Source organism: Panicum hallii, chromosome 2 (genome assembly GCF_002211085.1).
Source record: "Panicum hallii strain FIL2 chromosome 2, PHallii_v3.1, whole genome shotgun sequence".
NCBI lineage: Eukaryota > Viridiplantae > Streptophyta > Magnoliopsida > Poales > Poaceae > Panicum > Panicum hallii.
Window position 1 is genome coordinate 57,088,414 of NC_038043.1, and position 25,495 is coordinate 57,113,908.

A 25,495-nucleotide genomic window follows, 5' to 3' on the forward strand; every position below is an offset into this window, starting at 1 on the left:
TAGGAATCATTTCCCTTCTGGATGCCAGCGTGGTGGCCACCGCGCGTTTTCTCCGGGGGGCAGCGCCCGACTGCGACGGCTGGCTGACACGGCTTCTTGACCGACGCCGCCCGGGGTCGGGAAAGCCACCGGGTCGCTGCCCCGGGGAGGTAGGCACGGCGCAGCTGCAAAAGTGTCGAGGATTCGAACTGGGGCGGGCGCACCGCAACCGCGATTAAACTAGGCGTGTTCATGCACGCGCTACGCGATCACAGCCGAAATGGAACGCGGGAATCATTGTGTGCCGGGCGCATGATTAGCTCGTGTAGCAGCGTGGCGTAAAGCGGACGGAGGCTCTCAAGGGAGTACGTTCTTCGTCCACAACCTGACGGACGGCCATCCATGGCGCACCCAACAGAAATCCGCAAAGTAGCAGGCCCCGGTACCTTTTTCTTAGGCAAATCAAACGTCGCAGTCTGGGACCTCTTCAGTCTTAGGCAAATCAAATGACTAAATAGAATGCCCGGAAAAATGTTTCACTGTAAAAGAGGAGTAAGATCCCTTGCTATTTGCGCACCTCCTTCAAACCCTGATTAATAGGGCTAAAGAGCTAGTTTGCCACCGCCAACAGGAGCAGGAACTAACTTCCCAGTCGTCCAATACACTAATTATAATGGAAGCATGTGCATTTGCATCCTCCACTGGCCTAGAGGTTAATTCTTCAAAGTCTGTCATTAATATCACACAAGACAGACTAACCTCCTTGGCTCGATACATTTGTAACTCTTCTGTATTAATATTGCGAATTGAGGCGCAGTATCTTCACCTGAACCCACTTTGCTCTGTCCTCCCAACCCAAGAATGTGGCAGGTGAGGCGGCTGCTTGCTCAGGCTCAGAAGGCCGCGTGGCGACGCCATGCCCGCGGCCAAATAATCCATGCTGCCGCGCCGCCCGACCTCGGACCGGAAAGGCGATCCCCAGCCTAGCCTGTACCCCGCAGTCGGTGGCGCAGGTCAAACGCCGGCGACAGCAACGCCAGTGAGTTACGGGATCGTCGGCCGCGCCAGCCGCCTGCATTTCAAGGTCGATCGATATCTGCACGACTAGTCCAAGGAGGCCTCTGACTGGAGGATCTAGAAGCCCTTTTCGTGTTGTCGTGGTGCGCTGGGTGTTTGGTTATCAATCTTTTATATTTCTAAACTATTACGTATATCTAGATGTGCAGTAGAATCTATTTATCCAGGTTTGATAAAACGATCTGCAGAGGAAAAACTTGTATAGTTAGGCTAGTCCAGTCAGTGTTATCTACCGCTGCCACCGTCACTAGGCCACTATCGTCTCACCGCCGATGCAGCCAAGAACACCCAGGACCTTAGCGTACCAGCGGCTGATTTTTTCCTCTTCATTCGGTGACAACGGCTGGCAATTGGCTGGGCTCGGCCTAGATCAATCAGCTGGGCCAGTTGCCCACGCGGCCTCCTCCATCATCTGCACAGCTGTCCGGTCAACGTGTTTTCCCGCAAGCCGGAGAAGATACACGAGCAGATCCAGACGGAAACGGCCTGGTAGCCGGGTAGGCCCTGGCCCACTACCAGCCACTGACCTGTGGGCATATATCCTGGGCCCGCTTGACACGTGCGCCAATTCTGAAGGCACCCGCCCCGTTTCCGCTTTCCCCTTCCTTCCTCCTCGGCACTCCTCGCTCGCCACCACCAACCAATCATCCACGCGCCCCGAGGCCCCCGCGCTCCTCGCCGGCAGACGAGCACAACGGATCAACGCCGGTGCATCGTTGCTATCCCTCCCTCCCATCGGCGAAAGGTATCAGACAATTCTCCTCCCTCCTTTTCTGCTGTATCTTCTCGTCGGCTTCAATCCACGCGCAGAGATCCCCTGCGATCCGCACAGGCGCAGCCGCATAAGGAAAGAATCGGTCGTGCGGTCCGGTTTCCTTGCTCGATCGATCGGTTCCCCTGTCCTTTTCCCCCCTCTCCGTTTCCGGCTGCAAATCTTAGCTGTCTCCTCGGTGCGGTTGGTTGCTTCCACCGTTACGATTTCTTCGATGCGGATGAGATGGCAACGAGAGCATTCAATTTCTACCGATTATTCGGTTACCTCAGCAAGAGCGCCAATATTTTGCCCACGCAGCTATCTGAGCTGGGCTTAGTTACGATTTTGTTGGCAGCCGGGATCCGAAACTCTGAATTGGGTACACTGTTTACCTGCTACAGGATAATGTGGATAGGATTAGAGGATTTGGTTAAATTCTTAGATGACAGGCATGTGTGTTGACAGCGTTGCTAGGGTAATAGGACAGGAGGATTTGGGCTAAACTTTTAGACAATAGGCATTGGTCCTTCTATAAAAGCAGGGTCTGTGCCTCTGCTCGAAAAGTTTTGGACCTAATTTTGGGAACTGAGGGTACCTTGCTATGCTCCAAAGCTTTAGTAAGTCATGGTGTTGTGTTAATTCATATTACCAGAATTATAAGAATCCTTTTGGGCATTTAACATGCTCAGCATACGCTTGACAGGACACCTTTGTTATTTATAAGCTGTGAATTTGCATAGTTGTCCTGTTACTTGTTGACTTCTGCACTGGAGTTTTTAATGTTCCCGTAAAACGACACTCATAATCCTGTGCTGTGACACAATATAATAATGGTTCACTGCAACTTCTGGAGATTTTAGGGTAATCAGCTACATCATTTTTGGCTGGATAGTATGCTTGTTTCTTTTTTTTTTTTTGAAAGATAGTATGCTTGTTTCTTCTTAGCTTTTATAGCATCATTCAGATTCAAATTTGTTTTTCAGTTATCGGATGTGTCCATAATGTCAGAGAATGTAGAAATCCTGGTAAAACAGGTGGTTCCATGAACTTGCTAGGATTCATAACTTGGTTCTTGTAGCATCCTCGGCAAAAGAATTCTTTTAGAGTTACAGCCAATGACAGACTCGGATAGGGTATCCCTGTCTGAGATTTGCCCCCGTACAAGTTCCTTCGCCTTTCTTGTCCTTTTTGTATGAAAGATAGCTAACCAATGTCCATTTTGTGTCCAGCATTGACTGCTTCGGCTTCATGAGTTCAGGGAAAGCACTGGCATCCAGCAGCTCTTATTCACCAGTGAACAGCACCATCTTCTTTCTCTGCCTTTTTGCTGGATACTTGGGAATTCCTGGTGGAAGCTTCCACTTGCTTAAGGCTATTCGCAGTGGAGGAAGCCTAATTTAGTCCTCACTGTGGCAGAAGTCTTAGTTCAGAAGCCTTTCCTAGAAGTTGCTAAGCCTTTAAAACATGGTTTCTTCTCAGCCTTCCACTCTGACAGAAACCCTCGCACAGGGCCCCAACCTCTGCCCAGTCAAGATACTTCTCCCAATGGGCCCCCCAGATGTTGTCTCCTCAGAAAGTGTGGAGTACGATTTCTCTGATGTTTTCGGTTCCACCCCAGTCCAGACACCAACAAACCTTTGTGGCCATGGTCCAGACAGTCCTGCGCTTACTGCTGAGTCCAATGAAGAGGTTTACAATGATCCTGTTGTCATCATCAAGCGATCCCATTCTCTTGTCGGTCCAACATCACTTGTTAGCCGGTCCTTGCGACTTAGCAAGCTCAGTCTAGGAAAAACAGCGGGATCATCAGAACTTGCAAAGTGCCTCTCAGAAGAAAAGGAAGGGGAACAAGGGCAGCTCAGCGATGAAGAGTTTGATAATGCTACAACAGAGTATGAGGGCGTTGGGCTTGATGATTTTGAAATCTTGAAGCTTGTTGGCCAAGGGGCATTTGGCAAAGTATTTCAGGTGAGAAAGAAAAATACTTCAGAGATATATGCAATGAAAGTTATGAGGAAGGATAAGATATTGGAAAATAATCATGCTGAGTATATGAAAGCCGAGAGAGAGATATTGACAAAAGTCGACCACTCTTTCATAGTGCAGCTGAGGTACTCATTTCAGGTAATTTTTTTGTGTATATTCTCACCCTTATACACAGTACAGAAGAAGAGTTTATGTTTGGTGAAATCCTAATACAAATTTCATATGCAGACGAAATATCGACTTTATCTTGTCCTGGACTTCGTAAATGGGGGGCATCTTTTCTTTCAGCTCTACAAGCAAGGGTTATTTAGGTATCTTCCAGTTCTTGCTAGTAGTTTTGTTTGTCAAAAGGCAGTAGCAATGGTACTGATACTAAACTGGTTTTACATATCAGGGAGGAGCTTGCACGAATCTATACAGCTGAAATTGTATCTGCTGTAGCGCATCTTCATGCCAATGGAATTATGCATAGGGATCTCAAGCCTGAAAACATCCTTCTGGATGCCGATGGCCATGTAAGAATCCCATACAACCGACATCTTCGCCACTTACTCAATTTGCTGACATCTCTTCCTTTGCCATGCATTTCTAGGCCATGCTCACTGACTTTGGCCTTGCAAAGGAATTCTGTGAAAATACTAGATCAAACTCGATGTGTGGCACTCTTGAGTACATGGCCCCAGAAATTATTCTTGGTCGGGGGCATGATAAGGCTGCGGACTGGTGGAGTGTGGGAATCCTCCTGTTTGAAATGCTTACGGGCAAGGTGAGTTGCAATTTTGCATCAGAGCTTCTCATAAGATAGGCATTGCATGGCAGATTTTACCATCTCGTTTGCTTTCTTTGCAGCCCCCATTTGTTGGGAACAGGGACAAAGTTCAGCAGAAGATTGTAAAAGAAAAACTGAAGCTTCCTTCATTTTTGTCAAGTGAAGCTCATTCCCTCCTGAAAGGCGTAAGCTTTTACATTTATTCCCCGTGATCTCATCGTTCATTTAATCAGAAGCATTAGCTTGATTTGAGCTGACGTTCTCATTCCCCACCATTTTCCAGCTGCTGCACAAGGAGCCCAACAAGCGGCTGGGCAGCGGCCCTAGAGGCAGCGACGAGATAAAGAACCACAAGTGGTTCAAACCAATCAACTGGAGGAAGCTGGAGGCCCGGCAGATCCAGCCGAGCTTCCGGCCTAATGTCGCTGGGCTGACCTGCATTGCCAACTTCGACGAGTGCTGGACGAAGACGCCCGTGCTGGACTCGCCGGTGGCGACCCCCGCTGGCGGCGGGCACAACAACTTCGCGGGGTTCACTTATGTCAGGCCTGCGCCGATCCTTGAGGAGGTGCAGCCATCGAGCTCTAGGCTGGAAGACTAGGGTGGTAGCGCATTGGAAATGTGCGTACAATTTTGATCGAGTGATATTGAAGTAGTGGGATGTCTTCTGCGATGTATCTTCAGAAGAGACATTGTTTCTGTGTCGTGTTGTATACCATCTGAATAGGGACAGATAGCTTGTTATATCATGATGTACTGGGAAGGTGAAATGCGTTAATGATAAGCGAATGCTGACGAAGTTTTAGTAATCTAACATTTCATTGTAAAAGTGACGAGCAACAGTTTTCGGCGTCCTTTGTGACGAGATGAGCGGTTCCGTGATTGCTCAGTTTTATAGGCGACGGAACAAGGGGGCTTCTCAAATCAAATGTTACCCAAGAATTTTTATTAACACAGTCTCCAATACACCACTGCTGCCTTTTTTTGTAAAAAAAAATATATTAACTTCAATGAAAAATTGATGCTACCACACGTCTTGTTTCGTTGGGTTAAAACTTTGACAAGCAATCACTCTATTAATATACCATTTTATGATATAAAACTTATAACAATAAGGTTAATCTAGAAACATCAATGATATGCTATAACCCTATGGCTGATTTTGTTAAACGTTCAAATACTCGTATTTGTGATTGCTGTAACTAGATGTTCAAATGTTCATACGTCAGAACAGCTTTCACACTCGCCAGCCGTTGCGCAGGATTATATATTTATATGACATGACTTGGTGAATAACTTCAAATCTTCAATAACCACCTGGTATGCATTGCAGGCTCAACTGGCATCGATGATAGAGGTAGCTCAACATTGCACAGCGGTCCATGACAGCTCACCTGCCATCTACCATCGTTAAATTGATACGGCCCCAAAAACAGCCACATATAGATAATCAAAAATTGAAACTCAGCCACATTCACATGACACGAAAAAGAAATGCACGGCCACAAAGGTCGCATTGAAAAATTAGTCACCAAGACGGAGCACGAGCTCAATTCTAACACCATATGGCAGCTCACAGGACTAATAATCCAAAGCTTTGTTTTGTGTTCAGGCCTTCCGACGACCAACTTGAGCAACGAATCCAGCCTTGATTGGAGCAACAGACCTTGAAGATCCACACTAGATACCAAAAGAACAGCTCATTCAGATTTCTGATAAAAATCTTAGGTAACAAAAAAAAGGGAAACAACAAAGTCTAAAAATGATCTAAAAGAAGGATAGCCTCAGAACTTTGCAGATAATATCACACTATTTCACTCAAACAATGTCGGCAAATAATTCTGCAACTCATCATAGGCCAAAAGTACAACCGTACACAAGAATGAGGTAACTAATTTCAGCACAGAAAATGTTTGATTCTTAAAAGAAAACTCAAGTAACAAAATAAGACTTGCATCAAAAAAATACCTAGAAAAACTAGGTGACAGTGAAACTAATAGCAGATAATGCACGCCACAAATTCATGACCTTGTTTAAGCCTCAGTAATTGCACTTCTTATCACAGAAGACTTGTCAAACAATGTAGGCAATAAAGTTGCAACTCATCATTGGCAGAACCATATAGTGACATGATAGTTTGATGGAAGTGCTCACTAGAAGTGTTTAACAAGTGAAAAGTAAGGTGGAAGTGAAATGGGGATGAAATTAAATGCAACAACGATAAAGCTTAAACTTGGTCTTCCAATATGATCAATAGAAAAGGTAGACTCAGATTTTGCAGATCTTAATATGTTAATTTATGACCTTGTTTAAGCCTCAGCAATTGCACTTCTTATCACAAAAGAATTGTCAAACAATGTAGGCAATAAAGCTGCAACTCATCATTGGCAGAACCCTATGCTGACGTGATGGTTTGATGAAGTATCTACTAGAAGTATTTAGCAATTGAAAAGTAATGTGGAATTGAAATGGGAATAAAAATAAATGCAACAATGATAAGGTTTAAATTTTGTCTTCCAATATGATCCATCAAAAAGGTAGACTCAGATTTTGCCGATCCTATCACGTTAATTCAAACAATGTAGGCAAATGGTTCTGCAGCTCATCATAGGCTACAACAGCATGGCTGGACCAAATAGGGGCTAGCAGATTATACTATAGTCCACAAATGAGGGGAAATTTTATGTGTACCAAAAAGCTGGCACAAAATCGTTTCATTTAGAAAGAAGAATGCATGTAAAAATATCTACAGCAGAAAACTAAGTGATGGTAACACCGACAACAGATAATGCCTGGCACAAATTTATGGAATTGTTTAAGCCTCAGAAATTGCAATTCTTATCACAGACTTTCAAACAATGTAGGCAATAAAGTTGCAACTCGTCACTGGCAGAAGTGCAGAACCATACGCAAACAATGCCGTGGCATGAACTAGAAATGTTCATAGGCAACAATCATGTGTAAACTGGAATAAAACTGTAAATAACTGCATGTGCCCAGAGCCGATGAAAAATATATCAAGATCAAAACTGCAGGCCCCACACTTTTACATGGATTTGCATGACATTTTACCTGCTCGCAACGAAGGAAGAACAGACGATTTTCCTTGGATAGAATGGTATCAGGGCTCTTGCATCCATTGCAGATGACATACTCATCTGAAAGGTGTAAAATCACATAAGTTTAAAATAAGGACATAAGAGTACAAAAAACTAAAGCAACTTCCAGGAAAAAAAGTAAACAAACACCATATTTCTTCTAAACCAATACAGATGGTATGCTTATTAAAAGAATGCAAAGCCATCTGTTCAGAAAAGGGCATACTACAAATATCAACACAATTGAATTGGTAACTTACTAATGTATCTCCTCAGGATTGCTTCAAAGTTTTTGGGAGCAAATCTTCCTTTGATCACCAACCTTTGCTGCCCATCAAGTGAGCCACTTGTTCCCATTTCAGCAAGCAAAAACATCATCACATGCTCAGGTTGCCTATGCATCCTGAAGACACAATTTAAAGTGAGTTGATAATAATTTTATCAATTGGAAAGAGCACTTGAGAAGGTTTGACTCGAGAAAGTATCAGTTAAAAATAAGCAATCAAAGTGATGTCGAAACTCACGTTTTACACAAGTCCATAAAATTAACAAAAACTGTCTTCTTTGTTCCCTCCCTAAGAACCTGAGGTGGCCTCATTACTGTTCTACGCCTGTCCCCAGCAAGATCTGGGTTGTTCTCACGAAGAATGTTGAACACTCTGTCCAGGAGCTGCAAAGAAATATCCAATGTCAAATTCATGAGTAAAATTACATACGGGAGACCTGCAGCGGAAAAAATTGTAATCCAAATTAATAACACAGAATGGTGCATATTTTGTGCTCCCAAAGCAACAGATGCCAAAGCACGCAAGTCATGAAGTGGAAACAACGCCAGGATTCTAATATCATAAAACATTCAAACCACAAATATACTCTGGAGGTAAAACTCTGGTAAATCACTTAACACTTCCACCAAAAGACTTCTCGAATAATCTTGTGTTTATTAATTATAATGCAGAGATCCCGGTTTAAATGGAAAATAGAATTGGCAGAAAAATATTTAAGTACCTCTTCATATTTGTAATCCCTATCAGTTCCCTCCCAAGGGTATCTAGGGCCACCTCCAAGCACAATGCCTTCCCCTTGTTCCTCGTCAGCTTGATCATCTAAAGAGCAGGGACTCAGATATTGCAAAAGCAGTCAACAAGAGCAGGGTTTAAATTAATAACACATGGAACACACACCTTGGGCATCCTCCCCATCTCCAAGGTCAGCAAGAGATGAATCAAGATCCACCTGAAAATTTGCAGGATGAATAAATGTATCGCCATTCATTTGCTGCTCCACATAAATTGCACAATTGAGCCTCAAGTGTCCAAAATTTAACCTGCTTCTTCTTCTTCTTCTTCATCCCAGTGAAGTTGAGTTCAGCAGGTTCTGTGACTGAGGAATAACAAGAAGCACATTAATGAAGATATCCCAATGAATAACCAAACGACTTTGTTGCAGAATACATACCTGCCAAGCTTTCTGTCTTCTCTGCCAGCTTGTCCACTTCATCAGAAGTATCTTGGATGACCACTTTCTTCTTTTTCTTCTTCTTGGTTGGATCAAAGGGGGCAAGCTGTAGGACATGGAAAATAGGTAAATAAACATGTGGTCACAACCAAAAATGAGGCCAAGCATCAAGCTATACTTAATCAACTAACTGTGTACCAAAAAGAAGGTTGTGGATTCTGTACTTAAACAAGTTGAATACAACCCTGAGTAACTAAGCCAAATGAAATCCGATCCTTGAGAATCTCAGACCAAACAACAACACACCTTGTCATACAGTTTGTAATTATATCCCAAAAGTTTGCTGATATCATTTCTAACTAAATGATTTCAGATAAATCTGCTGTTGCTGTACGTGCTACTATAACCCCCTTAGGGTCACGACTTCAGGGCTTGAACAGTCGCAATGTCTGCTGATAGTTCAACTCTACACCATTTGAATCAAAAGGTTGCATCCACCAAGCCCCTAATCGATGATACCACACCAAGGGTACTCGAAGTACATAGACCCCATCAGGTCCGCGTACGCAAAAGCAAGACCAACATACCCTCAAATCCAATCCACAACAACTAGCAAGCCCTAGTTCGAACTACGTCGCATCAAGTCTAGCCGAACCAAACTAGAGCCAACAGGCACCGCCCGTATCGATCAGTGCAGAGGCGGAGAAAGAGCCAAGCCGCTCACCTCCGGGACCTCCTCCTTCTTCTCCGCGTGCTCCTCGTCCGCCATGGCTGAGGCGCTCGCCTTCACCTCCGAGAGGCTCTTCCTCGAACCGAGCGCTCCGATTGCTGCAATAGCACGAAGCAGGTCAGATCGAACGCGGCGGCGCTGGTTCGATTCGGTCGGCGCGAGATGCTCGTAGGAGTTCTTACGGGCGGAGAGCGCGCGCGAGCGAGAGAGAGACTGCGGCGGCGGCGACTGCGGCGTGGGGCTTCGGGTTAGGGTTTCCTCAGAGTCCTCTCGCTTATCTTTTCTACTGCATTCGTCTTTGGAGATGCAAGGGGTATATGCGCAAAAACGTCCACCTCCTTAATCCCAGCCGCTTGACCTCCATCGGACGGATCTCGGTCAATGTATTGTTGCTGGATTACGAAATACGTTACCTCGTGGGGGCCTTAATGAAAACTTCTCACCGAAAAGTCAATCTGAGCCGTTTGTTTCGGATCGAACGCAGTGCATCGTTCTCGGAAAACCCCCTTACAAGATTCGTATGGACCGAGTTTCTGCCCCTTGTGAGAGGCCTCGATCCCCTTCCCAGCGCCGGCACGGCGAGACCGAGTTGTTGGCGTGCGAGCAGGGGACGGCGGCGCAACTTCGGTCCAGTTTTTTTTCAGTATGTGCGTCATTGTGGAGCGGCGCTGATTGGTCACAATAAAAGAAGTTTGCAGTCGAGTGAGCAGCACGACGACATGGAAGAAGTCTAGCGATTCAATTTTCCAGCGGAGAATTCTACACTCGCCAAGATACAAAGTTTCAATCTTTCAATGAGAAAGCACAGTTTTTTTTTCCGAGGCTGAATGCACCTGATGTCAACAATGGTTTACATGAATTCAATCACAAATTAGCTAAACAAATAGAATGAGCTGCAACTGGAAGCAGTTGGTGAAGTAGATGAAGCGAGCTGCACTGCGTACAATTAAACTGATGGCGGGTTGGAGTCCTTGGGTTTTTCATCAGAGGATGCTCGGCTCTCCGAGGCGGACTGCCGGAGCCCCTCGATCATCCTGATCACTTCCTCCATGGTCGGGCGCCGGTCGGGAGACCTTGCCGTGCACGCCATTGCTATCTGGAGCATCTGGACCAGCTCCTCTTCGATGTTCTGCTGCTTCATCAGCTCGACATCGAACACCTCGGCCGTCCACTCCTCCCGGACCACGGAGTGCACCCATCTTGGGAGGTCAACAACATCGTCGTTCCCTTGGGTCTGAAGCGGGGCTTTCCCTGTGAGCATTTCCATGAGGAGGACGCCAAAGCTGTAGACATCGGACTTCTGGGTGATCTTGCGGTTCTCGACTGTCTCTGGAGCGCGGTAACCAACCACAACACGAGATGCGTTGACCGGCACACTCATCAGAGTGCTAAGGCCATAGTCTGAAACAGAAGGATTGTGATCTTGGTCTACGAGGACATTAGTTGACTTGACATTGCCATGGGTGAGCTTTGCGCCACCTTCTGCATGTATGTGAGCAATTCCATATGCTGTTCCAAGGATGATCTTCACCCTGGAGTTCCAATCTAATGGTGTCTTCTCAGTAACACCCCTGATACCTGTTGAGCAACCAATTCAGTAAGAACTACTATCAACAAAACAGACTGATGCCTCAGTTATCTGTATGTAACAGCAAGAAAAATGCAGCTTCAGCATTCAGGGAAGTGGGTGAATTACATATGAAGGCAAGCCTTCTTTCCAACTATATTGGTCAATGACATTAACTTTTAAATTTAGATGTCAGGTTGAGAGAACTATTATATAACATGGCATCGATATAGCAAGTTATGTAATTCCAAGCTAAGCATGCTGTCAGGGGCTGACACTTTTAGGAATGCTGGCCTCTAGTTATGTTATGAAAGTGGGTTTAAAAAATCAATTGCAAAAAATAACACATCTGCAGGAAATATGTATGTAGCAGTAAAAAGCATACCATGCAACATGGCTGAAACACTGCCAGTGTCAATATAATCGTAGACAATAAGCTTCTCATCTTTGGAATAGTAGTACGCACGAAGTGGGACTAGGTTGGCATGTTTGCCCAACCTCCCAATGAGCTCCATCTGCTGTTCAAACTCTCTTTTCCCTGCCACAACATCTTTTAATCTTTTGACTACCACGACAGTACCATCCTCAAGTATAGCTTTGTAAGCAGTTCCATAACTTCCCTTGCCAAGGACTTCTGCAGAAGCTCTCAGTAGATCCTCCAAGTCAAAGCTATAGGTGCAGCCTTCCAAGAAAACCAACTTGTTCTTCTCAGCAATTTGGACACCACTACTGAATTCTTGCTTCGGCTTCTCACTCCTGGTGACTGTACCCTTACCTTTGGATTCCACATCACTCTCATCCTTGCCTTTCCTCTTTGAAAAGCACACAACCAACACAACCACAACTAGCATCAGCAATGCAAATCCACCAACAGCAACTGCAATTATGACACCTGTGCCTAGTTTCTTCTCATGATGTGGCAAAGGTGGAGATCGTGGCGATGAAGATGACTTGGGTGAGGGTGTTGGTGAAGGAACCGAGCATTCAGGTAGAGGTAGCCCGCACAGTCCAGGATTCCCTGAGAACGAACCATTTGGAAATGTTTGGAGCGAACGAGGAATTGGGCCTTCCAGCTCATTGTTGCTCAGATTTAATAGTTTCAGACTTGGAAGCTTGAGATCAGGGATGGATCCAGAGAAAGAATTATCTTGTAAATTTAGCGCAGTTAACTGAGTCAGCTTTTGTAAACTTGCAAGAACTTCCCCTGTGAAGGAATTGTAGGAGAGGTCTATTACACTGAGGCTAGGACTGAAGGAAGAAGGCATCGGTCCTGAAAATTTGTTGTGCTGTAGGTATATGGAACGTAAAGAAGGAAGTGAGGCCACATCAGGTGGAAGACTTCCCGTTAAACGATTAGACCGCAGGCTCAATACTTGGAGGGAGTCGAGCCTTCCAAGAGTGTTTGGAGGAATTGCTCCGATGAGACCAGCAGCTGGTACCCTCAATTCAAAAACGTGGGACTGATCTGCCGAGCATTTTACACCATGCCATGAACAAGATGATGTATTTTTATCCCAGTTGAGCTTGTTGCCATGAGAGACTGCAGAGATAAAGTCCAGAAGCGCTTGCTTCTCGTAGGCCAAGTCCGCGACAACCAAGGGGTTGAACAATGATAACAGCAACTGTATTGAGAGCAGAATACGGAAAGAGCTCCTAAGATTGAGGTAACCCATATGATGATCTCCAAATGGGCAAATTAATTGAGCAGCATATTAATTGTATATGAGGCAGTAAACAACCCTGTTCAATCAAAATAGCGCACGATCAGTGATAAATGTTAGCATACTGACACTAGAATTTCAAAAGCACCCATGTTTTCTTTATCAGAAGATAACCAAACACATATTGGTAATCATTAGATAGATATGTAGATTGTCAAATGTCTGTGTAGTGCATGACCCGGAGTGAACAAATATGTCTGCTTATGCAAAAGCGATGCACGCCTGTGCACCGCCGTGGGGCAGCACAATAGACTTTCCTTTCCAGCAAGTGACTCATGACACTGACCAAGACACTTTGAAAAAGAAGAAGTTCCCATCAATGTCTAATGATTACAGAGTTCCCATTCCAACCAATGGATTTTCCTTTTTCACTGGGTTATTATAGAATGCGTGCAAAGTGAGAACTCTGTATGCAGTATGCACTATTCTGAGCCATCGAGAAATTTTATGCTAAGCAGGCTTGATTTTAGCATCTCCCCAGGTGCGCCACAGCTGAGCATTTTACTGGGCTGTGTGGCAACATTGAGAACAAGAGGATCCAATTAGCAGTTAATAAACACAAGAGACATGAAACCCATCTTCAAAGAATGGAAGCATGGAACCCAATAAAATAAAAAGGCAATAAAAAACATGGCCTCTAAAATCATGGACAGAAAGCAAATAAAGGGAAAGAAGGGAGAAAAAGTGAAATCATCCGGTCAGCATACTAAAGTCCAAAGCAGCAACAAAGTAAGCAGAAAAGAGGGAACAAGAACAAAGCTGAACACATCATAGCGTACATAAAGATGAGCATGTCACATCATGTATTTAATTTTATTACTTGTTCACATGAAAGACTAATGTAAGCTTAGCATAGACAGGCATAGACTCAGGTTGTTAGGCAATGCATTCTTACACTGGTGTGCAACAAGTCCAACCAAACGTATCATCATGCAGCAAGCCAGCAACTTTATGTGCTATTAGGACTAACATGGAGCAGCCTTACTATCTCAGAAAAGATTCTTCAACTAAGGCAGTGATCGCATAAAAAGGCCAATGTCATCAAAGAAGCCATTAAAAAAAGGTGAACCAAAGGCAAAGTTTAAGCTAAGCTAATCTAACCTAATTTTTCAAATGGGAACTCAGGAAGCTGCCATTGTCAGGAAGACGTGTATGTGGGAAACTACTGCACATGCCAATGTGCGCGGAGATTTTACCACATTGTTTACGGATTACAAGATCTAGATTCTAGCACAGCACAGAGTTACTTCACCTCCACTTAAAGAGACCCTGAGATGAAACAATTCCTTAATCGGGCTAGCAAATGACCAGCGAGCGTTGCTCGAAAGTCCAAGCTCAACACCTAGTAGTTGTTTGCAAGGATCCACACATTTTTCAAGTGGTGGCTTCTAACTCCAAGAGCGAAAACCAAGATTGACCGCAGGCGATTCGAGGGTATGAGATTAAATTTATAGCTCAAGTGGAACTTGTTTTATTTTGAGTCAATTCTAAGCAATAGGAGGAACATGCTACAGGAAATTAATAATACCATAGCAGCTACTGTTTACTGATGGTAGTTACTACTAGATCCACCACACGAGGATACAAGAAAGAGAACTCAAACGAAGATCTAACCTTTGTCCATTTCAAGCTAACTAAAATGACAAGACTGAAAGGAAGGAATGAAGTTAGCGAAATATTATGGATGTATGTTACTAGCACGGCAGTATGTTGTTTGGCGCCAAACGCAGCATTACTGCAGAAGTATATTCCAGTTTAGCTGAAACGCCGGAAACAGCAAGCACGTCGGTGCTACCAAATTCGCCTCAGATGGCTATGAACCAGTGTAACTGAGGGCAAAACACCGCTGATGCAAACATGAAGTGGGGAACCACCCACCCCAGCTCAGCTAAAATCGTGAGATTGCCTAGAGCGGAACTGTGTAGATTTCGGCTGTACTGAGGAAAAGAAATGTCGAATTACAAATAGAAACTACACGAGAGAGAAAAAATGGTACGGTTCCATTAATTAATTGGGAATTTGGCATGCCAGGTACAACTGAAGCTCGAAATGTAAGGGCATAATCCAGAGCGTTCGCTTTTGACTCCTCTGTTTTACTAACAAAACACACTACAAAGACGGACTGGATGTGCCATTCAAAAAAAAAGATGGACTGGATGTGAACAGTCGAAAACCAACACATGTAAAAACCCCTGATTTCCCCTAAAATCTAACCAAAAAAGGTGCTTACACTCCCTCCGCCTATCGAAAGAAAATTGACTAAAAGACGAGAAAAATTTCAGAGGGGGAACGCCTAGCTAAGCTAATGCGCATCCCGCAGAGTCAGTGACCTAAAAGGATTAGCACACCAAAAGCAACCAAAATCTCGAAATCGAAGCTTAGAACAGGGTGTAAATGCAGAGACGGAGTAGCAGCAGCAGCAGCGAGGAGGAGACGGATTACCTCCGCGGCAGACTGCCGGCACGGCACAGCCCAGCACGCCGGGAGCACAAGGAATGCGTGCGGGCTTAGGGCTCGGCCGTGGAGCACCTCTGTCGGCAGCAAGAGGATTCGCGTCTTGATGTCGCTGCTTCTGCTGAGTGCTGCGGCTTTGAGATGGAGGGAAGGCCGCAGGAGAGAGATGGAATGGCTCCCAGGCGAGGACAGGAAGAGAGAGAGAGGGACGGGAAAAAGGAGGAGAGAGAGCGAGGTGCGCCCGCATTTATGAGGAGGAAGGGAACGGGGGCAGCGACCGAGTAGCAGCGCGACGGTGCCTCTCTGACTGACAAGGCTGCCTGAAACGTTGTGGAGGAAGCACCAGACCAGTGTGACAGTGAGCTACAACTGTACACTCCACTAGTGACACTCCACTACCCTAACTGCCAACTGTGAAAATTCAACTAGTGACCTTTTTAGATGACATGTAAACGCAAAAAGGTGTAAACGCAAAATAGGAGGTGTAAAAGTTTACAGATTTTTGCGTTTACGGCTCCCACCCCGTAAACGCAAAAAAACCGTAAACGTAAAATTTTTGAAGGAATCTTGCCAATTTGAAGTACTAAATGAAGTCTATTTACAAAACTTTTTGCATGGATGGGCTGTAAATTGCGAGACGAATCTAATGAGCCTACTTAATCCATGTGTTGCAACAGTGATGCTACAGTAACCATCCGCTAATTATTGCTTAATCATGGATTAATTAGCATCATTAGATTCGTCTCGCGATTTACAACTCATCCGTGCAAAAAGTTTTGTAAATAGACTTCATTTAGTACTTCAAATTGGCAAGATTCCGTCGCAAAAAATTTTTTGCGTTTACAGGGCCCGTATGCCAAAAAAAATGCACCGGTCCGTTTAGATGCGTAAAGACAAAAACGCCGTTTTTGCAAAAAAAAATTTGCCATTATGGCCTGATCTAAACAGGCCCCAGGCTCCTAACCAACTAGTCGTGCCTGCTACAGTAGCTTCTAGCAGTAGCTCTTGTTTCTACGTCGCAGTCACTTGTACAATTTTCAGAGAGCAAACCAAACATATATATGCTGCAGAATCAAAAGAGATACTGCTCTTGCTGGAGTTACAGTCCACTCAGCAAACCCCAGTAATCGCAGATGCATGTTCGTGCGACGTACGCGCACAACCACCCTAGTAATGAGCGGCCCGTCCCTGTCGATCGCAAGGCCTTGTCTCCAGCTATTACACCAAGCTTTTCATGGGTGTAGAGTAGAGAGGAGAAGGGATCGGTGCCTTGGACCTGAAGAATGGAATCCATCGATCCACCGGCCGACAATCATACAGGGTACTCTGAGGTTGTACGTGGTAGGATCGTACGGGCTCTGGTCCATGCATTGAGATTTAGACGTTGCTTGCTGTTGCAATCACAAGGTTATTATTCCAGTGCAGGATCTGAGTTCGTTTGCAAGAAAGATATTTTACCGCAGCTGAGCGGGCGGGGCAGGCAGACTGATTGGTCCTACATTCAGTCATGGATATTATTACTCGCAACTCCCTCAAGGTAACTTAACTTATATGGAGGTCAACGAGAAGCGTGTTTAAAATTGATGCTCATCGTCGTGGTGTGTTTGGTGATATAGCACTCACCTAACACTCTGCATGCTGCATGCTCATTGCTATGACACGACAGCGGCACACGTGTTGCCGAATTGTCAGCATCCCTCGCTCGCAGTCTCCCGGCTATTGCCTTTCTCTCTTCATCCCTCTCTCACTCAGCGAGGTCAATGTGCAACTGCAAGCGGATGATCCGACTCCTCCGAAAGAGAAATCGCCTGGAGGACTAGCAGAGCAGCTGGCTTTTTAGGTGAGACGTACGTTCTGACGAAAGCTCCCCGAGCTAGCTGTTCAACCAATTTCCATGCTCTGCCGTGGCTTGGCCCATTACTGTGAGGCTACGCTACTTTGTTGCCAGGTGGCGATTGGTTTCGTGGAGCCATCACGCATCGCTGTGTGTATATCGACCTGACCTCCTTGTTCAAAGGCCACGCCCGAGGAGGATCAGAATAGCCCTGAGCTGTGTTCATTTGACCGAGAAATAATGCACTACTCGGCGTGCTCGATCTGTCGCGAGTACCATACATACTACGGAAGGGAAGGGAACATTGCCGCGTCTCGTGTAATCCCTTGCGTCCAGGTACGGAGAAACGTTGGGCCGCCACGCCCTAGGTCTACACAAGTAGTCCTCCTCCTCCTCCTCCACTCCTGCACACGGCCCAACCTGACAAAACGCCAGGGCCTAGCTTACTCCCCAGTAGCCCAATCACGAAAGCCCATATCCACCAATAATGCCTTTTCCTCCGCTCTCGGCTGGCTCTTCTTCCTCCCTCCCTCGTGCTCATTTTGTTTGGGCGGGCGGCCATCCTCAGCTTCAGCTAGCTGGTCCTTGGGACATCCGAACCTAGCACCTAGGCACCCTGTGCACGTGCGTCCGTATCCTGGCGGCAGCAGTACTGTGCAGTGCCCCCCTTCCTTTCTGAAAAATTCCTCCGTTCGCCGCAGAGATGTGCTAGCTGACTCGGTCCTATGTCGTGTCGTCCCCTCCGCCGCCGCCCCTACGGCCCTAGCATCCCTTTTGGGATTCGATCGGGTGACAGCATGCACCGCGCCGCGCGTGCGTATCTTCTTCTTCGTGGAGCAATTGGCGGCTAGAATGCCGAGTGGCCGACGCTGTTCGTGTTTCAATTTAATTATTATTCTCTGCCGGCCGGCCGTTTGACCTCAGCACAGGGTGGCCGTTTGTCCTCGGCTGCTTACTGGCTCCCAGCAAGGCGAATGATGACTCTCTGGTATGCTTCTTTCTGGTGGCAAGGCATGCTTCTTTCGGCGGTCGTCAAATTACTATGTTTAGTACGACGACGTACTCGATCGTGCCACTGACATGGCGTCGTCGTCACAGTTCGGAAATAATGTTCGCCCGCAGAACGAATCGAATGAGGAAGCAGCTGGTCAAGAGCCGCACCAACCCAGACAGCGGCGGCGCATGCCGGCCACTCGAGGTGGATTCACTGCACCTAGCTAAGCCAAAAGCCAACGCCATCAGCTAGCTCATATAGCACGTACGTCGTAGCTACCCCTGCTTTTGCACCACCGGACACTGTCGGCTAAGGTTTGCTGCCTTGTCGACCAATGCTATAAAATCCATGCATCGCTTGCCGCTGCTTTGCGCTCACCATCAGGGAGGAGCATCAGCCCACCGGTGGCGCGCGCGCGCACTCCTTTTATTTTTTTAGTAGATTAACTACTTGATCAGCAATCGTATCAGTTAGTTCCAGCAATAAGCTCTCGGTCCGATCCAATGGCGCGCTCGGTGTCGGCTCACCGCGCGCTCGTCGCCTTCTTCCTGCCGTGGCTGCTGCACTGTGCGCGGCTGGAGGCTGCTGCCGAGGGGACGCCGCCGTGGTTCTGGCCGTGGCCGCCGGTGGGCGGGGGCGACGACCCCTACTGCCTCAGCTGGCGCGTGATGGTGGAGGCCAACAACGCCAAGGGGTGGCGCACGGTGCCGGCGCCCTGCGTCGGCTACGTCCGGGGCTACATGGCCTGGGGCCAGTACTACCGGGACGTGGGCAGCGTCGCGGACCAGGCCGCCGCCTACGCCGCCCAGATCAGCGCGCCCGCCGCCGACGGCCTCGACGCCTGGGTGTTGGACGTCGACGACACCTGCCTGTCCAACCAGCCATACTACCAGGCCAAGCAGTTCGGGTACCGATCGAGTCTGAGCTCAAGCGCCATGCATGCCATGGATCGATGTGCATGTCTGAATGTCTGACGATGATCCTGCACCGCAGGGCGTATGATCCGGTGGCGTTCAAGATGTGGGCGAGCAGAGGGGTCTGCCCGGGGATACCTGCCATGCAGTGGCTGTTCCAGACGCTGAAAGGCAGAGGGTTCAGAGTCTTCCTTGTGACGGGGAGGGATGAGGAGACCCTGGGCTCCAGCACCGCCGCCAATCTGGCCGCGGCAGGATTCTCGGGCTACGACCGGCTCATCATGAGGTTGGTGCTCCGTTCCCTATTCTGTTCTCCGCTTCTCTTTGGTGATGAGCATCCGGGGTCCTACCTCCAACGAGTTGACACAGCTGACCTGACCGCGTGGTTTTTTCAGGAAAAAAGAAAGATACGAGTAGTTGGGCCGCTTCAAAAGTAATACATAGTTGGGCCGGCCCACCAAAAGCCCGAACTATTTTTCAGGCTATAACGACCATGTCCAGCCCAATACACACCTGCACGGCACATCCGGTATTTCTTACGGCAAAATAAAATAACCAATCCAACGCGCGTGTAGGCCAATCAACCACGCACCTCGCACGGGCAGGCATGAACCACTACGGCTTTCTCTGATTAGCGTGCCTGATGCATGCTGGTTGCAGGGGCACGGGGTACCGCGGGCAGACCTCGGTGGCGTTCAAGTCGGCGGTGCGGCGGCAGCTTGCGGCGGAGGGTTACCGGCTCCGCGGCAACGTGGGCGACCAGTGGAGCGACCTGCAGGGGGGCTGCGTCGGCGACCGCGTCTTCAAAGTGCCCAACCCCATGTACTTCGTCCCATGACCCCTGTAGGGGCTGTAGCTGCAATTATATTGGCAGTTCAGGATTCAGACTTGCAGAGAGCCGGGTGCGTTTGCAGATCGTATACATGCAGACAAAAAACTGGCAGCTTCCGGTACAGTGTGGTACGTCGTCGTCAGGAAAGGCGTATGGGTGGTTTATTTAATTACCGGTGGCGAGCGAGCTGGCGGCCGACGAACATGTGTACGTGCACGTTGCCATCCGCTAGCCATGGCACCATGGGCAACTCAACTCGTGCCAAGGACTTGATTTGATCGGCTGATGGAAGGGAAAGCGGCTAGCCGTTCCATGATTCACCCATCATCCCTTCAATTCCTTCTCTTTCCCCCCACACGCACCTAGTATATCTATCGGTCTCCGGCGGTTGCCGTCTGCCCGCACCCTGACAGACACAGATCGGTCTCCATTCCTTGCGCATCCATCCATCCACCACGTACTACACACGTTACTGCAGCGCCCGTTACGCGCAAGGATCGGAGATGGAGGTGGAGGCGTCGATGGCGGCGGCGGGCTTGTGCTGCGTGGGGGCGTGCGCCCTGGCGCTGTACCTGTACCACGTCCTGTGGGTGGCGCCGGAGCGGGTGCGCGCCGCGCTGCGGGGGCAGGGCATCGCCGGGCCGCGCCCCTCCTTCCCCTACGGCAACCGCGACGAGATGAGGCGGGCCGCGGCCGAGGCCGAGCGTGCAGCGGCGCCGGCTCATCGCGGCGGCATCGTGCACGACTACCGCCCGGCCTTGTTCCCCCACTACGAGAGGTGGAGGAAGGAGTACGGTACGCATCGCCCATCGCTACCTACCTACTATGCACCTCGCTCGTCATTGCATTAGTCTCCCCCATGCATGTCGTACTCCAGTTAATTATTAGGGTTGATCTCGGCTGCTTAATGCCATCGAGTGAGCCGGTTACAAGGAAAGTAGTGACGGTCGTTTGCCTAGGGGTTTCGGTCGATCTTGCGTGCCGCCTTCGTAGATTTGATTCATTCTGGACAAGTAGCAGTGACTAGGATGCATGGCGACATTATCGATTCAAATGAAGAACTCGCATGCCTTTTCAAGAAACAGCAAGAAGAAGAAGACGACGACGACGACTTGCTGCCTGTGTAGGAAATAGGAATAGCAAAACCTGATCTCCATGAACGTACACAACCGAGAAACGAAAGCAGTAATCCAACAGCGGTGGGACTATTCCTGCTATGCTAGCTAGAGAGAGAGGTAGGTCCTCCATATGCTTGGCGCGAATGACTATCTGGTCCAAAAAGCAGCGAAACAATAATTGAGCAGCCAGCGTGCGCCTCCCTAAAACAAGATATTCAACTGCTAATGCGCGAACAGCATCGCTAGGCCGATCAATTAAATTAGTCCGATTCCCATGCATATATCCCCTCTTGATCTCTTCTACCACCTGATTGGAGTAGCGTTTGAACGGTGGGTGCCTGCAAGAAGGCCAAAAATAAATAATTGTTTGGCTTTCTCTGCCACCAACAGAGAATCTGATCTCTGATCGTTCTTTTCGGTGAGAGATCCAAGTATAATTAATTGTATGGAGCAGATGATAGGATAACGTGCTGAGCTGTTCATTCCCTCGGTTATAGGTCGGACAAAGCTTCTGGGATCTGACAGATACATCGCCAAGCAAGTGCGTGCGGTGCGGCTGGCTCTTTTCAGGATTCCGTTGAAACGAGGCTTCCCGGCGCAAAAACGAAAAAAAACCGTAAACGCAAAAATGCTAAAGGAATCTTGCTAATTTGAAGTACTAAATGAAGTCTATTTACAAAAATTTTGCATGGATGGGCTGTAAATCGCGAGACGAATCTAATGAGCCTACTTAATCCATGTTTGCAACAGTGATGTGATGCTACAGTAACCATCCGCTAATTATTGCTTAATCATGGATTAATTAGCATCATTAGATTCGTCTCGCGATTTGCAACCCATCCATGCAAAAAATTTTATAAATAGACTTCATTTAGTACTTTAAGTTGATAAGATTTCTTTGAAAAAATTTTTACGTTTACCCACTGCCGATCTAAACAGGCCCTGAATCAATGATGATAGATAAATAAATACAGTACCCTGCGCAAGAGACCGTCATCGATCGTTGACGATGACTCGAGAGGCTTCACTCACCCAGGCGAACAGCTCCTCCTACTGTTCCAGTGCCTGCCGGTGACCCAGCTGCAGGGGATCGAACACCCGTGGCTGCACGACACACGAACGCGGCTGCCTGTCAGAATCTGTCCCGATCATTGCCGGTTCACCTGACCAGAACGATTTGATCTCATCCACTCGGTGATCCACAAGCGACAAGGCGCTGCTGCCTTTGGTCCTCGTCGCCATCCCGCGGAAAGTGGGGCAGGGATTGCAGCGCCGCGCGGCGCCTTTGAATTGATCTTCCTCGCTCTGCTCTGCTCTCCTTTTGTCGCATTGCCAAAAGTTTCGGTACTTGCGGATGCCCACACGCATCAAATCAAGCATGCGTCCATCAGTCATCAGTGGGGGAGGATCGCTCGGCACTTGTGGTGGCTGGCCTGCACCTGCTGCACTGCCATGCCTTTCCCCAATCCGCCACGCGACCAAATTCCGGCATCTGTCTCTCCGTCAGCACAGTCACATCAAACGCACAACACGCCAAGAACCAATCCAGCCCTGTCATAGATTCATACTAGCGATCATGATCTAGCCAAGTGTAGGTTAATTTCGTGAATAATTTAATTTAATTGTTCGATCGATCGATCTGACGATAGATGATTGCTGCAGGCCCGATCTTCACCTACTCGATCGGGAACATGGTGTTCCTGCACGCCAGCCGGGCGGACGTGGTCCGGGACATCGGCCTCTGCGTCTCGCAGTTGGACCTCGGCAAGAGCTCCTACATGAAGGTCACGCACCGCCCGCTCTTCGGCGACGGCATCCTCAAGTCCAGCGGCGAGGCCTGGGCCTACCAGCGGAGGCTCATCGCGCCCGAGTTCTTCCCCGACAAGGTCAGGGGCATGGTGGACCTCATGGTCGGCTCGGCGACGGCACTGGTGGGGGCGTGGGAGGATAGGATCAGCAATAATGGAGGCGGCGGCGGCTGCTGCTGCTTGGAGCTCAGGATCGACGACGACATCAGGGCCTACTCCGCCGACGTGATCTCCAGGACGTGCTTCGGGAGCAGCTACGTCAAAGGGAAGGAGATCTTTGCGATGACCAGGGAGCTGCAGAAGACGGTGTCCAAGCCCAACCTCCTGGCCGAGATGAGCGGCCTCAGTTTCCTCCCCACGAGGACCAACCGGGCGGCGTGGAGGCTCAACCGGCAGGTGCGCAGGCTGGTACTGGACGTCGTGAAGGAGAGCGCGGACGACGACAAGAACCTGCTGAACGCCATGCTCCGCAGCGCGGCGAGCTCCGGCGGCGGCGGCACCGTGGCGGCCGAGGACTTCATCGTGGACAACTGCAAGAACATCTACTTCGCCGGGTACGAGACCACGGCGGTGACCGCCGCCTGGTGCATGATGCTCCTGGCGCTGCACCCGGAGTGGCAGGGCCGGGTGCGCGACGAGGTGCGGCAGGCGTGCGCCGGCGCGCCGGACTTCACGTCCCTGCAGAAGATGAAGAAGGTCGGTCGGAGTACACGTCAGCTAATTCACAGCAGCATGCACGCACCGTACATGGTGGGAGCCCCCGTCTGACCGTGACCGTGTGTGTTTGACCGCCGATGGGTCTTGCAGCTGGCGATGGTGATCCAGGAGACGCTGCGGCTGTACCCGGCCGGCTCGGTGGTGTCGCGGCAGGCGCTCCGCGGCGTCACCCTCGGCGGCGTGCGCGTGCCGGCAGGCGTGAACATCTACGTGCCGGTCTCGACGGTGCACCTGGACCCGGCGCTCTGGGGCGCCGACGCGCGGGAGTTCGATCCGGAGCGCTTCGGGGGCGCGCGGGCGCAGCCGCCGCCGCACGCGTACCTCCCCTTCGGCGCCGGCGCGCGCACCTGCCTCGGGCAGGGCTTCGCGATGGCCGAGCTCAAGGTCCTGCTGGCGCTCGTGCTCTCCAGGTTTGAGCTGAGCCTGTCACCGGCCTACGTGCACTCGCCGGCGCTCAGGCTCATCGTGGAGCCGGAGCACGGCGTGCGGCTCGTGCTCAGGAGCATCGAGCCTGGGTTCTAGCTGGTGATGCCGCTGGTCGGCTCGACGCGGTATGTATGATGGGCTGGGCCTCGCTCGTTTCTTCAACTTTGGGCCTTATTGTTGAAACGGAAGTGTCGGCCCAAGTATTCACACTGCACTGTGTACTCCTGTACAAATATGGATTGGTGTCAGAGCGTGCTAGTAGGAGATTTTCAGTGTCTCCCATTCAGTCTTAGATCACAATCAACGTGGCGTACGCAAGCGCAGGCCACAAAGCTGCCCTAGCTGGGCATGTCCAGGCTGATAGCAGCATATTCTGGCTTCTGAATCAGCACCTTTTGTTTTGTCCAGTGTGCTACCTGTAAGTACGGACAGGCATAAATGTTGCGGATGAGCCGGGATTAGGTGAAGGCCGTGCGGTTGTCATGGGATGTTCTGGAGTCTAGATAGTACAAAGCATGCTTATTCCGACAGCGACGTGAGCTAAACAATCAAGGCTCATCACCTGCATGCAGACGCCATGCTGCTAATACGAAGCTAGCTGCAATAATTTTCTTATTGGTCTTGTGATATATAGATGATTCTGCAGACAAGTCGGGATTTAATTCGCCAACAAGTACCCCGAAGGACTACTTAATCCGTCGCTATATCCATCCAAGCAGGAAGGCACAAAGTTTGGCGTAGCTCGAGAGAATAAGAGCTAAAGCCTAAAAAGCAAGGCAATGCCTTCGTTCTCTCCTGAAATTCTGAAGAGAAATGCTTTGCTTTGATACCGAAACGTCGAGACCTGAACTAAACTTGGAGCTCAGCGTAACGCAACCTCATGCTGAAGGCTGGCCAGGTCGCCTAACTAAATACTACGTCCATTATGCCACAGACGTCCCCGTTTCAAAGCATTTTATAAGATCTGATCTGAAAAAAGGTCTCCTATCCGACAGGCGACAGGCGACCGGCCAAACTGAACAGAGGCAGGGCGACGACCTCGAGGAAAAGGCGACGCAGCAATTACAGACTCGTCCCGGTTGCTGTTCGGCGGAGATTCCTCAAGGACAGCGACACTTGTGCTGCGATCGAAATTGCCTGGTGTCCGGCAATGATGAAAGCGACACTTTTGCTCGCAACCGAGGCATCTCCGCGTGCAGATGTCGTGAACACTTACTGCTGCTGCTGCTGGATGCAGATATGTGGCATGACCTGGATGT

General features: G+C 48.7%; 5 protein-coding genes and 5 non-coding genes across 13 annotated transcripts; 3 read left to right on the plus strand and 7 right to left on the minus strand.

Moving 5' to 3' along the window:
- The first annotated feature begins 1,615 nt into the window (after positions 1 to 1,615).
- On the plus strand, positions 1,616 to 5,379 carry LOC112880373 (serine/threonine-protein kinase AtPK2/AtPK19-like). The gene is made up of 7 exons (XM_025944953.1): positions 1,616 to 1,801; positions 3,040 to 3,934; positions 4,025 to 4,107; positions 4,191 to 4,311; positions 4,389 to 4,562; positions 4,646 to 4,750; positions 4,849 to 5,379. Exons 2-7 carry the CDS (start codon positions 3,275 to 3,277, stop codon positions 5,164 to 5,166), a joined length of 1,461 nt encoding a protein of 486 aa, XP_025800738.1. The 5' UTR covers positions 1,616 to 1,801; positions 3,040 to 3,274; the 3' UTR covers positions 5,167 to 5,379.
- A 479-nt stretch (positions 5,380 to 5,858) lies between these two features.
- Positions 5,859 to 10,156, minus strand: LOC112880374 (eukaryotic translation initiation factor 2 subunit beta-like). The gene is made up of 10 exons (XM_025944954.1): positions 10,034 to 10,156; positions 9,846 to 9,949; positions 9,122 to 9,227; positions 8,991 to 9,046; positions 8,848 to 8,899; positions 8,672 to 8,769; positions 8,188 to 8,333; positions 7,924 to 8,066; positions 7,638 to 7,723; positions 5,859 to 6,245 (listed from the first exon to the last, which is right to left on the minus strand). The coding sequence occupies exons 2-10, from the start codon at positions 9,888 to 9,890 to the stop codon at positions 6,174 to 6,176; spliced, it is 804 nt and encodes a 267-aa protein (XP_025800739.1). The 5' UTR covers positions 9,891 to 9,949; positions 10,034 to 10,156; the 3' UTR covers positions 5,859 to 6,173.
- Positions 6,343 to 6,428, minus strand: LOC112883667. Its single transcript, XR_003226921.1, has one exon. It is a non-coding gene; the product is annotated as a small nucleolar RNA SNORD34 (small nucleolar RNA).
- LOC112883663 lies at positions 6,599 to 6,682 on the minus strand. The gene has a single exon (XR_003226918.1). It is a non-coding gene; the product is annotated as a small nucleolar RNA SNORD34 (small nucleolar RNA).
- LOC112883665 lies at positions 6,875 to 6,958 on the minus strand. Its single transcript, XR_003226919.1, has one exon. It is a non-coding gene; the product is annotated as a small nucleolar RNA SNORD34 (small nucleolar RNA).
- Positions 7,102 to 7,182, minus strand: LOC112883668. The gene has a single exon (XR_003226922.1). It is a non-coding gene; the product is annotated as a small nucleolar RNA SNORD34 (small nucleolar RNA).
- LOC112883666 lies at positions 7,381 to 7,460 on the minus strand. Its single transcript, XR_003226920.1, has one exon. It is a non-coding gene; the product is annotated as a small nucleolar RNA SNORD34 (small nucleolar RNA).
- Positions 10,157 to 10,640: 484 nt separating the features above from the next.
- On the minus strand, positions 10,641 to 15,803 carry LOC112882300 (probable inactive receptor kinase At5g58300). The gene is made up of 3 exons (XM_025947324.1): positions 15,582 to 15,803; positions 11,804 to 13,158; positions 10,641 to 11,429 (listed from the first exon to the last, which is right to left on the minus strand). Exons 2-3 carry the CDS (start codon positions 13,089 to 13,091, stop codon positions 10,798 to 10,800), a joined length of 1,920 nt encoding a protein of 639 aa, XP_025803109.1. The 5' UTR covers positions 13,092 to 13,158; positions 15,582 to 15,803; the 3' UTR covers positions 10,641 to 10,797.
- A 3,002-nt stretch (positions 15,804 to 18,805) lies between these two features.
- Positions 18,806 to 20,255, plus strand: LOC112881946 (acid phosphatase 1-like). Of its 3 annotated transcripts, none has more exons than XR_003226559.1 (4): positions 18,806 to 19,328; positions 19,415 to 19,621; positions 19,731 to 19,864; positions 19,996 to 20,131. XR_003226559.1 is itself a non-coding variant. In XM_025946882.1 (4 exons), the coding sequence occupies exons 1-3, from the start codon at positions 18,925 to 18,927 to the stop codon at positions 19,750 to 19,752; spliced, it is 633 nt and encodes a 210-aa protein (XP_025802667.1). In that variant the 5' UTR covers positions 18,806 to 18,924; the 3' UTR covers positions 19,753 to 19,768; positions 19,996 to 20,102. The 3 variants fall into 3 exon arrangements, 2 of the variants coding, with proteins under 2 accessions (XP_025802667.1, XP_025802666.1); XM_025946882.1 differs by having other exon boundaries at positions 19,731 to 19,768; positions 19,996 to 20,102; XM_025946881.1 differs by lacking the exon at positions 19,731 to 19,864 and having other exon boundaries at positions 19,996 to 20,255.
- Positions 20,256 to 20,539: 284 nt separating this feature from the next.
- Positions 20,540 to 24,516, plus strand: LOC112881945 (cytochrome P450 714B1-like). Of its 2 annotated transcripts, none has more exons than XM_025946879.1 (3): positions 20,540 to 20,962; positions 22,948 to 23,789; positions 23,901 to 24,516. In XM_025946879.1, the coding sequence occupies exons 1-3, from the start codon at positions 20,671 to 20,673 to the stop codon at positions 24,330 to 24,332; spliced, it is 1,566 nt and encodes a 521-aa protein (XP_025802664.1). In that variant the 5' UTR covers positions 20,540 to 20,670; the 3' UTR covers positions 24,333 to 24,516. The 2 variants fall into 2 exon arrangements, with proteins under 2 accessions (XP_025802664.1, XP_025802665.1); XM_025946880.1 differs by lacking the exon at positions 20,540 to 20,962 and adding an exon at positions 22,621 to 22,876.
- Positions 24,517 to 25,495: the final 979 nt, after the last annotated feature.

Excerpts from the sequence above, each read along its gene's own strand:
- LOC112881945 (XM_025946879.1), top strand. The coding sequence starts at position 20,671 with ATGGAGGTGGAGGCGTCGATGGCGGCGGCGGGCTTGTGCTGCGTGGGG. Across the intron at positions 20,963-22,947 it reads GAGGTGGAGGAAGGAGTACG|GCCCGATCTTCACCTACTCG; the intron begins GTACGCATCGCC and ends TGATTGCTGCAG. Across the intron at positions 23,790-23,900 it reads CCCTGCAGAAGATGAAGAAG|CTGGCGATGGTGATCCAGGA; the intron begins GTCGGTCGGAGT and ends TGGGTCTTGCAG.
- LOC112880374 (XM_025944954.1), bottom strand. The coding sequence starts at position 9,890 with ATGGCGGACGAGGAGCACGCGGAGAAGAAGGAGGAGGTCCCGGAG. Across the intron at positions 9,047-9,121 it reads GAAGACAGAAAGCTTGGCAG|TCACAGAACCTGCTGAACTC; the intron begins GTATGTATTCTG and ends GTTATTCCTCAG. Across the intron at positions 8,067-8,187 it reads TTTATGGACTTGTGTAAAAC|GATGCATAGGCAACCTGAGC; the intron begins GTGAGTTTCGAC and ends TTGTGTCTTCAG.
- LOC112882300 (XM_025947324.1), bottom strand. The coding sequence starts at position 13,091 with ATGGGTTACCTCAATCTTAGGAGCTCTTTCCGTATTCTGCTCTCAATA. Across the intron at positions 11,430-11,803 it reads TGTTTCAGCCATGTTGCATG|GTATCAGGGGTGTTACTGAG; the intron begins GTATGCTTTTTA and ends GTTGCTCAACAG.
- LOC112881946 (XM_025946881.1), top strand. The coding sequence starts at position 18,925 with ATGGCGCGCTCGGTGTCGGCTCACCGCGCGCTCGTCGCCTTCTTCCTG. Across the intron at positions 19,329-19,414 it reads TACCAGGCCAAGCAGTTCGG|GGCGTATGATCCGGTGGCGT; the intron begins GTACCGATCGAG and ends CCTGCACCGCAG. Across the intron at positions 19,622-19,995 it reads TACGACCGGCTCATCATGAG|GGGCACGGGGTACCGCGGGC; the intron begins GTTGGTGCTCCG and ends TGCTGGTTGCAG.
- LOC112880373 (XM_025944953.1), top strand. The coding sequence starts at position 3,275 with ATGGTTTCTTCTCAGCCTTCCACTCTGACAGAAACCCTCGCACAGGGC. Across the intron at positions 3,935-4,024 it reads AGCTGAGGTACTCATTTCAG|ACGAAATATCGACTTTATCT; the intron begins GTAATTTTTTTG and ends TTTCATATGCAG. Across the intron at positions 4,312-4,388 it reads TTCTGGATGCCGATGGCCAT|GCCATGCTCACTGACTTTGG; the intron begins GTAAGAATCCCA and ends ATGCATTTCTAG.